Consider the following 15,018-nt stretch of genomic DNA (forward strand, 5'->3'; position numbering starts at 1 on the left):
ACACGCAGTTTATATACAAACAAATCAGATCACATCGTACCATAAAATAGAAAATAACAATTATACAAGATCAAACCAAAATGTGGCTGTGATTGTGAGAGACTGTAATTAATAGGTTAGGAATAACTTAAGAATAGTTAATTGTATAATAGTAATAAATAGGTTAAATGGAAGCTTATAATAATAAGAAAATGAATATAGATACAATATAGTTACTTAATAGTTATACAATCAGAATATATATAATAACAGTCCATAAATAATTCCTAGCAGTTATCATTCACTTATCCTTCTTCCGGATATATCAGTTACTACATTTTCTATTGTATAACTTGATGAAGACAATTTTAGATTGTTCAAACTTACAATCAATTAAAGTGTAAACTAGAATCACAATCTCTATAACTTAGAAACCTTGAACATATAATAAAGCTTAATTGAATAAATGCCACTCTTTGTAGTTTTATTGTAAATTCCTTATATGACAGTGAAGTGGTATTTTCCTACTTTTTCTGTATTCAGCTTTCGATGTTCTTGGCTCACAAATTATGAAATTCAAATATTCCCAATGCTTTTAACCTTTTCAAGCGCAATTATAATACAGTCCTTTATGATTTGGAACCAATTTATTTGAATTTTATCTGTGATCTTCATGAAATAAATAAATGAAAGAATATTTTAGTTGGGTATCATTGCAAATTGACTTAATTCAGGATATTGAAGGGCATCGGATAGTTGTCGTATCCGATATGGAACTCAGCAGTGTTTATCGATAGACTTTCATTGAACAAATTCGTAGTCCAATGAATATTAAAGTTCAGTGTTTTTTCTTCTTTCCATTCAAAAGCCGATTTCCTCATTACTTTGTGTTTGTTACCATAAGATTTGTTACAATTCAATGTGATACTCATTTGAACAAGCCTTGAATCTCTATTCCCGTCATTTGCAGCCTATATTGAAGATGTTTCTTGAGGTTGAGTTCTTATTGAAACACATTTTTAGTGAATTTACAGTATATTCTCTCTTTATATTCTCACACTAGTCTTTTATAGCATGTTATTGTTTGAATGGACTGAGTTAGAATAGGTTATATCAGTCAGTATTCCTCTTATGGTATTATGTAAAGAAAAAAACAGCTTTAAGTATAATATTTCCGATAACTTCACTACTTATCAGCTTCTGCAGTCGCGAGTATAAGAAAGACTTGCATAAAATGCTGCTCAATTTTCTATCGATGATATTCAGCTTAAAACACTACGGAAGCTTTCTGACCGCGTATTATTTTTTGAAGTGTTTGTTTCATATTGATCAAAGGCGACTTAATAAGAGAAAAAATATAAGATTTCCATCACTTGTGCACCTTAAAAGTGTTATGTCTTTCTGTGACAAAACCACCAATCAGAATCCCGATTAGTACTACTTCGTATCTTTGATTTGACCAATTATACGTCCAACTGGCACCTTGAGCCAACTCCTAAGTCCATGTTGGTTCACGATCTGACAGCTCCTGTCTTTCTGGCCAGCCTCAGCTATTTTATATTTTAAAAAAATGTAGTTCGTATTCAGGCTTACCTAACTACATCAAAATAATCATTATGCATGAACGAGCCAAGCGTGGCCGTGAATGGGGGAGACAGTATATAGTAAATGATATAACACTAGTTAATGTGCCAATCGAAAGCCTATGATAAAAGAAATCTATACATAATAATCTAGTTACTTAATAATTATACAATAAAAATTCATATAATAATAGTCCCTAAATTATTCCTGGAAGTTAACATTCTTTTAGTCTTCGGATATAACAATAAGTTTTACTTGTCCAACTTTGCTTAACTTACTATAGCCTTGAGGAAACGCAAAATTTATAGAGTCAAAGAAATTTTATGTTAAAACAATATACAATTCTTGTTCTGTGATTACAATCATCAGTTGTTGTATTAATGCTGATGATAGTAATTTTGGGGTGGTTATAGTTGTGTTGTATTTTTAAAGTATTTTGGATTGCAGGACAAATTTCACTCCATTGTAAAATTAGTTAAATCCTAAGTGATGCTTTGGAATCATTTAAAAATTGTCCTGTTTTACATTTTAGAATGGAGTCAGAACCACCCACTATCCATGGAAAAGCACATCATGGAGTGGACCCCGACGATCATGTTGCAGTTGAAGGGTCCGGTGAAGAATTCAAGCAAAAGATGGATGATTTTATCAAAGAATTAGCAGTAAAAATGCATGGTAAGTTAAATTCAACATTGTTTTTGCGGTCAGGTTGATCTAATCACTTTCACGAACACTGAGATACCTGAAAGTTAGTCATCAAGCTTTATTGACTGAGAAATTGTACATAAGATCTTTACTGATCTTTGACATAATAAAATTAACTAAGGTCTTCCTGATATCTTCTACAAACTCTTGGTGCTTTTCCTTCACAAAATTTCATGAGGTACTTGTGATTTACAACGAGAGTAGACAGACTAGTGATAAAGTTTGAAAAAGAAAGTAAACTGAGAATTACTTTATCGAAACATTTGTCTACCACTAGTGTTGAATTCTGTGTTTTTACTGTAAGATAAATGTTAGCAATATGAGGCATGTGCTATAACCCTCTTGTTAGATGGTGGTTAAGTTACTTATCTGTTAGCTTATCTACTATACTCTGCATCCTAGGTCTAACTTGAGCGTTAAGCACCTACTGATTCAACCACATTTTGGCTGTTTCGAAGGTATCCATGGCTGAATATCTGTGGCACCAGAAAGACTATCAGTAATACATAGTGAAGTATGTACTTATATAGCAAAGTGTGTAGTGGGAACGTGGTTAGCTAGTATGTTGAGCAATGCGATTTTGAATCTTGGCTGGGATATACCCTTACTGATGAATAATATCCGGTAGAAAATCCACTTCTGAATCATATACTTTTGATGCTAGATGATTGTAGGCGGCCAGATGCCAACTCCGGATATAAGTCGCATGTTAGTTGGCACTCGCCAGCTAGGCATGCCTTTAGTTTTAACGAAATTAATTCTCCATGTGGGATTAAGACACTCATCATCCAGCTTCATATTCTGAGATATTGCTATTCAGCTATTTTTGTTGGAACTGACTACAAAACTGAGATATTTACACTGTCTGAACTGAATTCGATTAGCATGAAATTGGTGACCAAACAATTTACTTTCACACTTGTTATCTGTTTTTGACACTCTTCATCAATTACCTTCTGCTTCACTTTTTTCTTTCTAGTTCCAACAGGAGCTGTGATTGCTATGGTTATTGGTGTGATCCTATTTGTTTTATTAATATTGTTTTGTATTTGTAAACGATGCGTATTCAAACGTCGGAAAAAGGATCGTGGAGCGAAAAAAAGCAAAGCGGATATAAAAAGTGTACAACTTTTAGGCAAAGGTTTAGCTAAAGATAAAGTGAGATTTATTGATGTCTATCAATGCTGTTTCTTTTTTTAATGTTTCAGTGAGCTTTTAAGTCACCTTTAAGAAATTGTTTATTACCTATCGTTTGTGAATGACCAAGTCAACTGATCTCATTGTAATGGGTGTAGGAATATGAGTCATTGGTTAATAATTGAATGTTCAAAAGTATTTATGTTTTACATAGATGTTAGAAATAGTTTATGATGGCTTGTTGTAAAATTCTTTTATTAAAATTTGTTTTCACCGTAAAGAAACACTAAAAAAATAAGGAACATTCAGTAGTTATGTTTTCATATTCTGGGAGCTGATTCAGTGGAATATTCCCATGACCATACTATGGATCGTGTCTTGGTGGCCAACACAATACCTTTAGACCATTGAGTTGGAACCCAGATAATATACATGTCAACCTTCACTTAATCTACGATATATCTTGACCATCATACAATACTATCTTTGATATTTTTCCCATTTACTATATGGACGGACTTTTGTTTGATTTGCGAATATTGTTTACTGATCAACAGTTGCTGTCTAAATAGATTAATCATAGGGAGAATTTTGAGATGTAACTCAAGTAGTCACCTATAAATAAGTCGTTTAAAGCCTACATGTTTTCCGTTAGGAAATGTAGTCTCTATCTCCATATAGTTGGACGGTTTTATACTATTCTGTCCAGCTTGTATGAGATAGATGCGCTTTTGATTATCAAATAGATAGAGCTAGATGAAACCTAGCTCACAGCATTGATATGAAACTAGCTAATTTGAAATTCTCTCTAGAAAAACGAAAGAAGGTGATGTTTGGATAAGTTATTGATAAATTAGATCTATGATTTGCAAAAAGATAATAAATAAATGCACCTACTCTTTTTTGCCTTATTTCAAGTCAGCTTTTCTGACTTCTCAAAACCATGGATTATTCATCAGACGTAGCCGGTATGCTGCACCTCACCACACAAACCTTACTAACAGTTTGTGGTTTCATGGGTTTGTGTGATACACTAATTGTACTGTAAAAATTCAGTAAAATTAGTGTCGGTCTATCTAAACTTAAATCGTTTTACTTGTTCAAATCACGAAATGATCTTAGCTAGACTATCATCGAAACTAAGGATCACTTGATATTTATTTCATCCTGATATGGGACTCAGTAGTATGCATCCACAAGCTCACTACAGGGGATCGAACGCAGGACCTTCCCTTGTTGAGAAGAATCAGAATTTTTCTAGCGGACATCTATGGAAGAATCTCTTTAGATATTGAGTATGTCTCTCTTTGCGTAACCATATAATAAACTACAGTAGGTCAAAGAAGAATTCAAATCTATAAAACTAACGAAAGATGTATCATTTAAAGCAGAGGTACTTTACAACCTCTTCTATATACAAAAGGTGCGTTTTATCCAACGCTTTCGGTCCTTTCTCTTATAATTTAGTAGCTGTATGCTGCACATTATAGTGTAATTCTCATTGCAGCTTTTATTTCAACTGGCTAAAGGTACCCTCAACTTTCATACACATAATTCCCTTTATTATCTTGAAGAGAACAAGAACAAAGATCCTAGCAGAATGGCATGAATTCATTTTAGTTCTTTCGGTTCTCGTCAGCTACTTGCAATGTGTGATATTTAAAATGAAAAAAAAGAGTTGAGAAGAATTTTTTTTAAATGTAACGAAGATATATTTATCACTAGGGCAAGGAAAGGTGAATAACCATTTCCTTTTGAACAAATAAATCGAGTTTAGCTTTAATTTCTTAATCACTTATTATCGATTCTGTTAGATTGATCAAATGTCTGCTGATTATCACTTATTTGATGATTTTTTCAAATTATCTTTCTACTAACGATTGTGAGTTCTAAATGGAATTTATACTTTATTGCAGATTAATAGGATTGTGAGTAGCTGTCATAGCATGAACCGATCCGAAGGAATTCTTAGAAGTCTAAATTTTCAGAGAAAAAGGCTTTTATTAAGCTTACTGGAATCAACTCAATTAATACACATACGAATACAATCTATTTGCAACAGATTGAATTTTAGGATAGAATGATTTCATCATGTCAAGTAAACTGTTATTGTAAATAATCAATTCAACTCAGGGTTAGCACTCCGTAACACCAGTCCTCTCACAGCTTTATTTCTCTATGAAATTAGTACTGGTAGTGTTCAGATTTATTCCAGATATCCCAATAGTTTTACTATTTTCTAGTTCACTTATCTTATTTTTGTTGTTTATAAGTAGTATTTTGAATGATTGATTATCCAATTTATTTCGGTCTATAAGGTCATTCAAACACTGTAACCTCTTAGTTAGGTATTTCTGTCACATTGAGATGAATATCCATAATGTTATATATTGAAAGATAATAAGTTCGCTTACGCACAATTCACCTTCTTTTAGGGAGATCTAGATGAATTAGAAGCAAATATGGAAGATAATGAAGGTGTACAAGAGAAGGAAGAAGTCAATTTGGGCAAACTACAATATTCTATTGATTACGATTTTACCCAAGGAGAGGTAATTTATTCATGTGAATTATTTGTTTGAAATATAAAGTACGTTTACCTACATTGTAGTATAAGAGATTCATATTTGATTGTCAGTAAGTGGTTGTAAACTGATTATTATCAGTCAGCTCACCTTGTGTGTCACAGGAATTTCATATTGTCTCTTTTGACTTACAGAAACTTTGACAGCACAATCTCAATTATTCACTACTCACAATTTAAGGACCAATATTAATCCGTGATAAATGATTTCATTTACGATGATTTTCAGATATATATATTTATTTGAGTTTATGAGCCGGTGCTTCCAGTGCTTTCAGGTTTTCCATGGTGGCCTAGCTTTAATTGACTCATGAATTCAACTATGAAATTACTACAATTTCCACCAAAACCCTTTCTGATATTATATATTTATGACTGTATAATTATTCAGTAAAACTATATTGTAGTAACCAGTTAGAGTTATCAGTCTCAAAGTCATAGTGTACACATAAAATAACGAGGATCATCATCGATTGTCTCAAGGTGAAGTTCAACGAAGACATAATAATTTATTACTTACAAGACGTTCATTAAACAAATGAATCATAATGCGAGAATAAATAATGAGATACTACTAGGTAGATAGTAGTTCATTTCATTTAATCAGTTTTTCTGTATCTGGAATATTTGTTCACAAGAATAGTTTTGTCTATCCTCCGACGACTGTACTTACAACATAATGTGAAGGCCATGTGATCTCAACTACATCCTTATAAAGTCACCAAATGGAAAATTAACTCGGATCACGTGACCGGATGTTTACATCAAACTTGGTCTTATTTTAAGATGGAAGAACCTATTGTCAATCCCGACAAGTATATTGATCATTTTAAAAATGTGAATAAGTTCAAAGGATTTTCATTTTCTTATTAGCCAACAACGTGGAGAAGGTTCTCTCAGCCAGTTCTACAATCGATCAATGCCATTATTAAAATATAGTTTTATCAGTTCTTCAATCAAAACTGTAGTTTAGTCGTGTAGCTTGACGTATACTAAATAAACCTCATTTAGCCGTAGTATATAGGTGAACATTCTCAAGGTCACTTTAGCGTCGCTCAAAGGTCGTCCATAAATTATAGTCACCGACAATTTGATTCAGAAATTATATTACACACAAGGGAGAGTGAGATATGAGGAGGCTAAACAGCTCTATTATATGTTTTAATGTCCCAGAGAGTTCTATGAGCAGATTGTGTAATGGATTCCATGGGATTTAAATTGTTCGGCATAAAGGGATTTTCGATCAGCTAGCCTTGCTACACTATGAAGTTATAAATTGCGGCGTTCATTAGACTTCGTTTTTCATTATTCGTATTTGATTACTGAACTTTAATTTGTGAATAAGCCATCCTGTAAATGAGCAACAAGTTCTGAAATCAGGACATCATCATAATGATTTGAAGTATATATGTAGGAAATAGTAATATCACTACTTAAAACATTTGACCACATTTCAGATTATTAATCAACCCTATCAAGAAACTTTCCAATAGATTTTCATTACTTACCTCTTGATTTTAAATTTTGTACTGATTATGCTGTCTAGATTGACAACTAGGGACTCATTGGAAAATCATCTATCTATCCAACTTGAAAACCGTATTATTACAAAACTTTTATCATTAATTATTCAATCATAAACAGTGTTCGTTTGTTCTCCCCAATATTTATGTTAAGTTGAGATGGAAAATACAAACTCATAGTGAAGTACATCATCAAAATACCGTTATGTCTTTCTCTTCAGAATGCCAATTACCTGCATCTTCATATCTTTCATCAGCATTTAATACTACTTCCTTAAATAATCATACGAGTAGTGTTATCAATTCTTTTCGTATACATTAAAGACTTTATTGATTCTGCATTTCTTTTCTTTAATAATGATTAAGAGCTTGATCGTTTTTTCTTCTTATCCTTCATTGATTATTTGTTAATTTTTCTTGTATCACTTAGTTAACAGTTGGTGTAATACAAGCAACCGATTTGCCTGGAATGGATTTATCTGGAACATCTGATCCATATGTAAAAGTGTTTCTATTGCCTGAAAAGAAAAAGAAATATGAAACTAAAGTACATCGAAAAACATTAAATCCAGTATTCAATGAAACATTTGTGTTTAAAGTAAGGTTCTTTTATCGTATTTTGATCATAGTGAGCTTTAATTTAATGTTTTGTGGATGCTTTTTTAAGGTGTATACTGACAATAGTCATGATATATGCGAATGAGACTTAACACGCTGCGGAATCTACAAACATAGATTCTATCTGTCCCTCTTACATTGATGAATAAATATTTCAAGTGATGATTAGACATCCTGTGGTGTGCTACTTATATCGAAATAAGTAGTATATATCACAAGTCAAAAATAGAATGTATGGCAGCAGAAGATCGAAGAGGAAAGAACAGGAACAGAAAGTAATTGGTATGGAAATGCAGGAACAATGAAATCTGGGACAATTAATGAACATTTTGCAAATTAATTATCAGAGTATGGTTTTTCTATTTTACGATAAATATAATCGGTTGTCCTCACCTGTGTTCTCCTTCACTACAGTTGCCTTATCGTTTTGCTAACTTGAGGGTTAATGTCTGTTAGTCATTGGTCCCAAGAGATTTAGCTAACAAATGTAACGAACTGCATCTGACTTAATTCTTTTGAAATATTTTATGTTTGTTACGCTTTCTGATTAAAGAAAATGGATATTTTTGTGACATAAAACTACTGTACATTGTTAATTAGTCTATTTTATTGGTTTATTTTAGTTCCCTTTAAAATAGACTACATACTTTGTTTTTCACTTTCGACACTTTGACTGCATATTATGAAATAATCCAACTAAGAGAAATGAGTTAGAGCTAGTGGACAACTGATAATTTAATAAATGTAGTCTATCATTTGAAAGTTTATACAATTTGACAAACTGCCTACGCATAAAAATTAGTCATTCATAAATGACAGAAGTATAGGTCTGTGATAAATGATAGTTTAGATACAATTTGTTGTCTGTGATTATATCGTATAACTATATGAATAAAATTTGTTCAGTTGGAATAGTTTTTCATTTTCTGTTTTCACTAATAATAAGATTTAATGATTGAATTCATGAGTCAATTGAAGCTAGACAACTATGAATAATTTGAAAGAGCTGGACAGCCGTTTCGTACTAGTATTGGACTCCTCAGCAGTGCTTCCAGGTTTTTCATGGTGGTCTAGCTTCAATTAATTCATGAATTCAACCATTAACTTACTATAATATCCACAAAAACCCTTCTCTGATAATAAGATTGTTTTTATTTATTTGAAATAAGCATTACACCTTTCTTGTTATCTATTTTTCAAGTGTTTCTTTGGTTAGGAAAGGCTATTAAAATCATGATATTACTTAACTAAGTGAGATTCATTAGACATTAAGGTCATTTTTGTTCTAAAATAGAAATGTGCAATTATTACTTAGTTACACTCTTATTATTAAATTCAACTTTCTCTAGGTCACCTAGTTGTGTTATAATTAAGCATTTCGATATGTAACTACATGGATACTCTATCCAAACTGGATGATTTTGAATAGATATTGTAATATGCATTCATCTGGACTTATAGTCATTATGTTGAAAGAATGATAGGGTCATTAATTTAAACTAAAATATATTTTCGTAGATAGATGTTTCAGATTTACTCATTCATTTTCTTCTTGCTGTGATTTATTTGAATTCACTTTTAAGATGATGCTGTAAACTGTTTATTTATTATTATTTATTTAAACATATAAACATAGGTAAAAGAAGGCAACAAATAGATAAGCGCCACATAACTCATTCTATTTGTGTGAGGGCCTTGATATTGCCCAGGTGCCTAAACAGAAGCAGGTGGTTTTCTTAAAGGGCCACACCCTGAGCCTTTGACCTCGATGCCTAATCCACAAGACAGTGGAGCAACGTAGGGAGATGCACTTTCATGGTAGCCGGCAACCAACGATTGGTTCACAAGCTATTTGTTTTCTTAGGATCCTGAAACCCATCTGCACCAGTGGTTTGGAATCAGGGTATTCCAACTCCCTTAGGTGAACTCTTCGTGTCCACCAACCCAGTTAAAGCACTGTACATTCTCTTTTTGTCCTCTCAATTTCGTAAACGATACCCCCGCGGTGAGAAGGCAGTGAGTAGGACTTCCCTGAGAGTGGTTGTATACGCGTGGCCATGTGAGAGCATTTGGAGACCGAAAGCTGACTCTTCCGCCCTCGGCCGTACCAGGGCATTTAGGGAGTTATTTATTAGGAACTGTGATATTTATTAGGCTTCTACAGGTGTAAATAATTATGGAAAAAGTATTGTTAACTGATGTCCTTCAGTCGATCAATCAGAATTAAGATAATACCTCATGAATTATGCGCGAAATTTAAAGTTCGTTGTTGGATAACGTGTATGTCGACATCAACAAAGTGAAAATTGGCAGTATTTGGTACCTAAAACGCTTGAAATAAATAAAAATATCTCTTATATATCCGAAAACCGAATTTTAGACGGTGCTAACGCCAAATAACTAATTATACCTTCTCCTAAGAAAACTTGTTTGTTTAAGTACTTGATGTGGTTTGTTGAATAATCAAGAGTATTTAGTGAAGCTAGATAATATTTTCCCTTTCTTACTCCAACTGTAAATCTCAACTATAAGTTTATCAGGTTTATAAATAGAAGGGGTGACAAAGCATTGCTGTCAATTCGTGCTCAAAATCCTGAACTCAATTCGTAAACCTAATTCAAAACTTCAGTTTAACTCGATATACCTAACTCTAACCTCTTTGCTTTATAACCGATGTCATTTTGTGAAGAAAACTCTATAGGGTGACAACATTAACTCACAACACTAGCTCGACTCCTATCAATGTACGTATGTGAACTTGACATTTTTCTTTACTACGAGGGTCACTTTGGTATTTAAGGATCAATTATTCAAATCAAAGCTGTTATTTTGCTGTTATCTCATTGTTTGTAATACTAATTGTTTTATAACTAGACAGTTTAGATGGTGGTTGGAGATAGTCAACAGGAAACCCTGGACCCGGGTTTCGTGCTACTCGGCACTCGTCAGCAAGGTGTACCTGTAATCTTGAGGGAACTGGTGCTCCCTGGTGGATTCGATCTCGTGTCACCCAGCTTCACAGTCAGAGACGTTACCACTGAGCTATCCGAGCCGTGACTAACCTCCTGTAGGACTGAGATGTAATCACTAATTGATTGATCACTGGGTGGTGATCAATGTCATGCTTGTCAGTCCTTATTAGTGATTACATCTCAGTCCTACAGGAGGTTAGTCACGGCTCGGATAGCTCAGTGGTAACGTCTCTGACTGTGAAGCTGGGTGACACGAGATCGAATCCACCAGGGAGCACCAGTTCCCTCAAGATTACAGGTACACCTTGCTGACGAGTGCCGAGTAGCACGAAACCCGGGTCCAGGGTTTCCTGTTGACTACCTCCAACCACCATCTAAATCTCAATACATAGTGCCCGCAGTGTCGAGTCACCTAGACTGGTGGCCACATTGCAACATGATCGATAGCATTCGATCTGCACTAATAAGGACTAGACAAGCATGACATTGATCACCACCCAGTGATCAATCAATTGTGATAACTAGACAGTGTTTCGCGACTAGCCGATAAGTTACCCAAGGTCAAATCATATTGAATAATCAACTGTAGTATAATAAGAACAGGTGCATGAAGAACATAGTGATTCTCCTAAATTTTAAAGCTTATATTTCTGTTCAGTTCAAGGATCTTTCTGAAAGATTAAACAATTATTTAGAGAGACTGTTATGGTCGTCTCAGAGAAGTTCCAGCATCCGCCTGTAGCTCTTCGAGGGTTACTGCCGGTCCCAAGCCCGGGTAAAGGAAGATGGTTACGCATGTAGTCAGCAACCCCACCCCACAGAAAACAACCTTGCTGAAAAACGCTAACCAGAATAAACAGAGAAATTACACACCTACTTTTTTTAGAATTTTCATAGAAGTATCATACTAAGACAAAAGAGCTGTTCAGTGTTTCTCCGTTTAAAGTGGTTCCCTAGCTAAATTCAATCCAGTTTGCGATATAAAATAAAATCTATTATTGAAAAAGAAAGATTAATAGTTAATTAGCAATTGAATAGGTTTTCATTAACTACAAGTTATTCTGATTTACTGTGTGTACCTAATCGGAATTACAAGCTCATCTGATGCTTTATTGGGATTCCCTTCACCTTGAATCTTATTTATTCTCCTTTATTTTAATGGGCCACTGACATAGTCCACGTCTTTTGTCTTTTCTTTTTTTAACTTTCTTCAGCTTCTATCCAAATCTATTCACTTTGACATTTCTTTACTGACAATGAAGAGCACTAGCTTTAATGGGGTTGATTAAACTAGCTTTGTCTTGAAGTTAATCAATTGTTTTTGTTTTCCTGAATCATCTGAAGTTTTTAGTTCAACTTTAGGTTTTTTTTTATTTGGAAGAATTACAAGTGGAGAGTCGCTTTTTTAATTACCTATAAGGTGTATTTGCTTTACTTTTTAATTTTGTTTGGAATGACTATCAAACGATTACAGCTTAGTTTTGCTTCATTCGCTTGTCACTTCCACCTGGTTGCAATGTCGCCGAAAATACATTAGGATTTTAGTTAACTATTATCTATATGGTGGGGTACTACTCTATTCAGGCTTATGATTTGCCTTTGTTTAATGTGTTTAATGAATATTTTTGAAAATACGATCAGTGGCAGTTAGTACGTCATTTTTTCTACGGTATAATTCTTAAATGCTCCGTGTAACCGAATAAAGCTTAGTCTCTTATATAATATTTTTGTGTTTCTGCCCATTCTGTTAAGGTTCCATATGCCGAGGTTGGGGGGAAAACTTTAGTGTTCAATGTTTATGATTTCGACAGATTTTCGAAACATGATCAAATAGGTCAAATTCAAGTACCACTTGGATCTGTTGATTTGGCACGCGTAATTGAGGAATGGCGTGATTTAAGTCCTCCTGACGATGATGAAAAGGTGAGTTTGTGTTCAATTCATTTAGTTTTGGCACCACTGATCAGTAGTTTTGTGCACGAAGCAATTTTTTTTATTACCTCAGTTATGTAATATAGACCTGTTACTCTTGATCGGTTTACACTCAATCATTCATATCACATCGAATGTTAGGAAAACTTTCAGCTCTTTGATCGAACTTGGTTATTCCGAATAGTTCGATTAAACAGGCATAATTAAACTGAAATGTTCATTGGTGAATCCTGTTCTTGTTCAAAAAATAAAAAAATAGGATTTTTCCAGAACTACTTTAACGTTCAAACATTATAATGGTAATGCTAAGAGACAGTTAATCATGTCTGTCATTTGAAAGATTTCTGAGTGCTTCAGTTGTTGCATAAACCATTAGAAATATTCTATTTAGAATATAAAACTTAATAGAATATTGGCTTTAAACGGTGGTTAGTAGGCTTGTAACGGTATTGTGAAGCAACTACTTATTCCAAGTCAATGATAGCTGTTAAAATATCTATTATTTTTTCACATACTAGGTAAGTTTTATTTTGCAGGTGGGGACAATGATAACTTTTCTTAAAGTTGATCATATTTTCTAAAATGTTAGTGACATCACTGATTTGGGTTCCCCTTCATTTTCGATCGTGAGTGGGGTTTTTTTTATAGTTAGAGCTCTTTCTTCAACATCATCAAGTGGGTCGGTATTCACCGGTTATAAAACAAAACTTAGGATATTTCCAAAAGTAAAAGCAATGCTTAGTACCGTGCATAACATCAATTTCTTGTTCAGATATACAGTTATATTTCAAATACAAGTTGTAATCATCACATCATAGTCTTCACATTTTATTATATTGGATGAATAATTTGAGTCAACAATCAATAAGTTCTGTTAGGTTTTATCGCGTTTCTTTTTTCTAAGTTAGACAAACTTTATTCATACTTACTGTTCAATATAATAAACCCATATGGATTTCAGAATGATCTGAATTCATTCGTAGAGTGTACTTCTTTTCTATGAACTGTAATGATTCTTTCAGACAGATTGATCACAACTAAATGTTTACATTGATATCGTGAATGGATCAATCTATACACAACAATTTCCACAACCCTATACTCGTCATTATCATGTGCTCATTAGTGACTGACTTCAAGGTGGACTTCCTGGAGTTCTAGTGAGAAGCAGTGACCAGTGGAGTTCAACCGTGTCTGTTGTGAGGCAGTGACTCATTGAAGACAATGGTGGGCAGTCGCGCAATATCGCGGATTGGTTGAAATTGTACATTAACACCGTTGGGTACCGGTTCATTGGTCTAGAGTTTAAGCGTTTGCGCGCGAGACCGAAGGCTCTGGATTCGAGCCCTGAGTGTGGGATCGTGGATGCGCACTGCTGATGAGTCCCATAATAGAACGAAACGGCAGTCCAGTGCTTCTAAGTTTTCCATGGTGGTCTAGCTTCAAGTGACTCTTGGTTTCAACTATTGAAATTACTAAAATCTCCACAAAACCCCTTCTTACTAAGTAATTACTGTTATAAAATAATAAGAACTATTTTTTTCACTTTCTAAATAAAACATTGAAAATCAGTAGACTATTACTGTCCTTTATAATTTGACAATGGTTCATATTTCATGTTTTGAAGGAAAATCGTCTTGGTGATATTTGTTTCTCATTACGTTATGTTCCAACTGCTGGAAAATTAACTATCAATATTTTGGAAGCTAAAAATCTCAAGAAAATGGACGTTGGTGGATTATCTGGTTAGTTTAAATAATAAATTTGGTTTTTTTCTTCTTTTTTTATTTGAGAAATAAAGTAACTTCAACACAGTATTGAATAGATTAATCGATTGTAGGTCATTTAGCGCTAATGGTCAATTAGGACAAATCAAAAACAAATCAGTTATACAGTGAATTAGTAATGTAAATCAAGATAAATTTTCTGGTAAACTACTGACAAGTACATGTTGGGGATGTTAGATCCCCAGAACTCACATTGA

General features: G+C 33.6%; 1 protein-coding gene across 1 annotated transcript in view; it reads left to right on the forward strand.

Annotated features, from left to right (window-relative positions):
• Positions 1–15,018, forward strand: part of SYT1_1 (Arf guanine nucleotide exchange factor syt1) — a 31,785-nt gene that overhangs the window by 12,618 nt on the left and 4,149 nt on the right. Inside the window, exons 3-8 of the mRNA XM_051210251.1 lie at positions 2,096–2,238; positions 3,248–3,426; positions 5,841–5,957; positions 7,943–8,110; positions 12,855–13,025; positions 14,662–14,779. Of these exons, the coding sequence (XP_051070225.1) occupies positions 2,096–2,238; positions 3,248–3,426; positions 5,841–5,957; positions 7,943–8,110; positions 12,855–13,025; positions 14,662–14,779 (896 nt within the window). The remainder of the gene's footprint in view (positions 1–2,095; positions 2,239–3,247; positions 3,427–5,840; positions 5,958–7,942; positions 8,111–12,854; positions 13,026–14,661; positions 14,780–15,018) is intronic.

This window comes from Schistosoma haematobium, chromosome ZW (genome assembly GCF_000699445.3).
Source record: "Schistosoma haematobium chromosome ZW, whole genome shotgun sequence".
Lineage (NCBI taxonomy): Eukaryota > Metazoa > Platyhelminthes > Trematoda > Strigeidida > Schistosomatidae > Schistosoma > Schistosoma haematobium.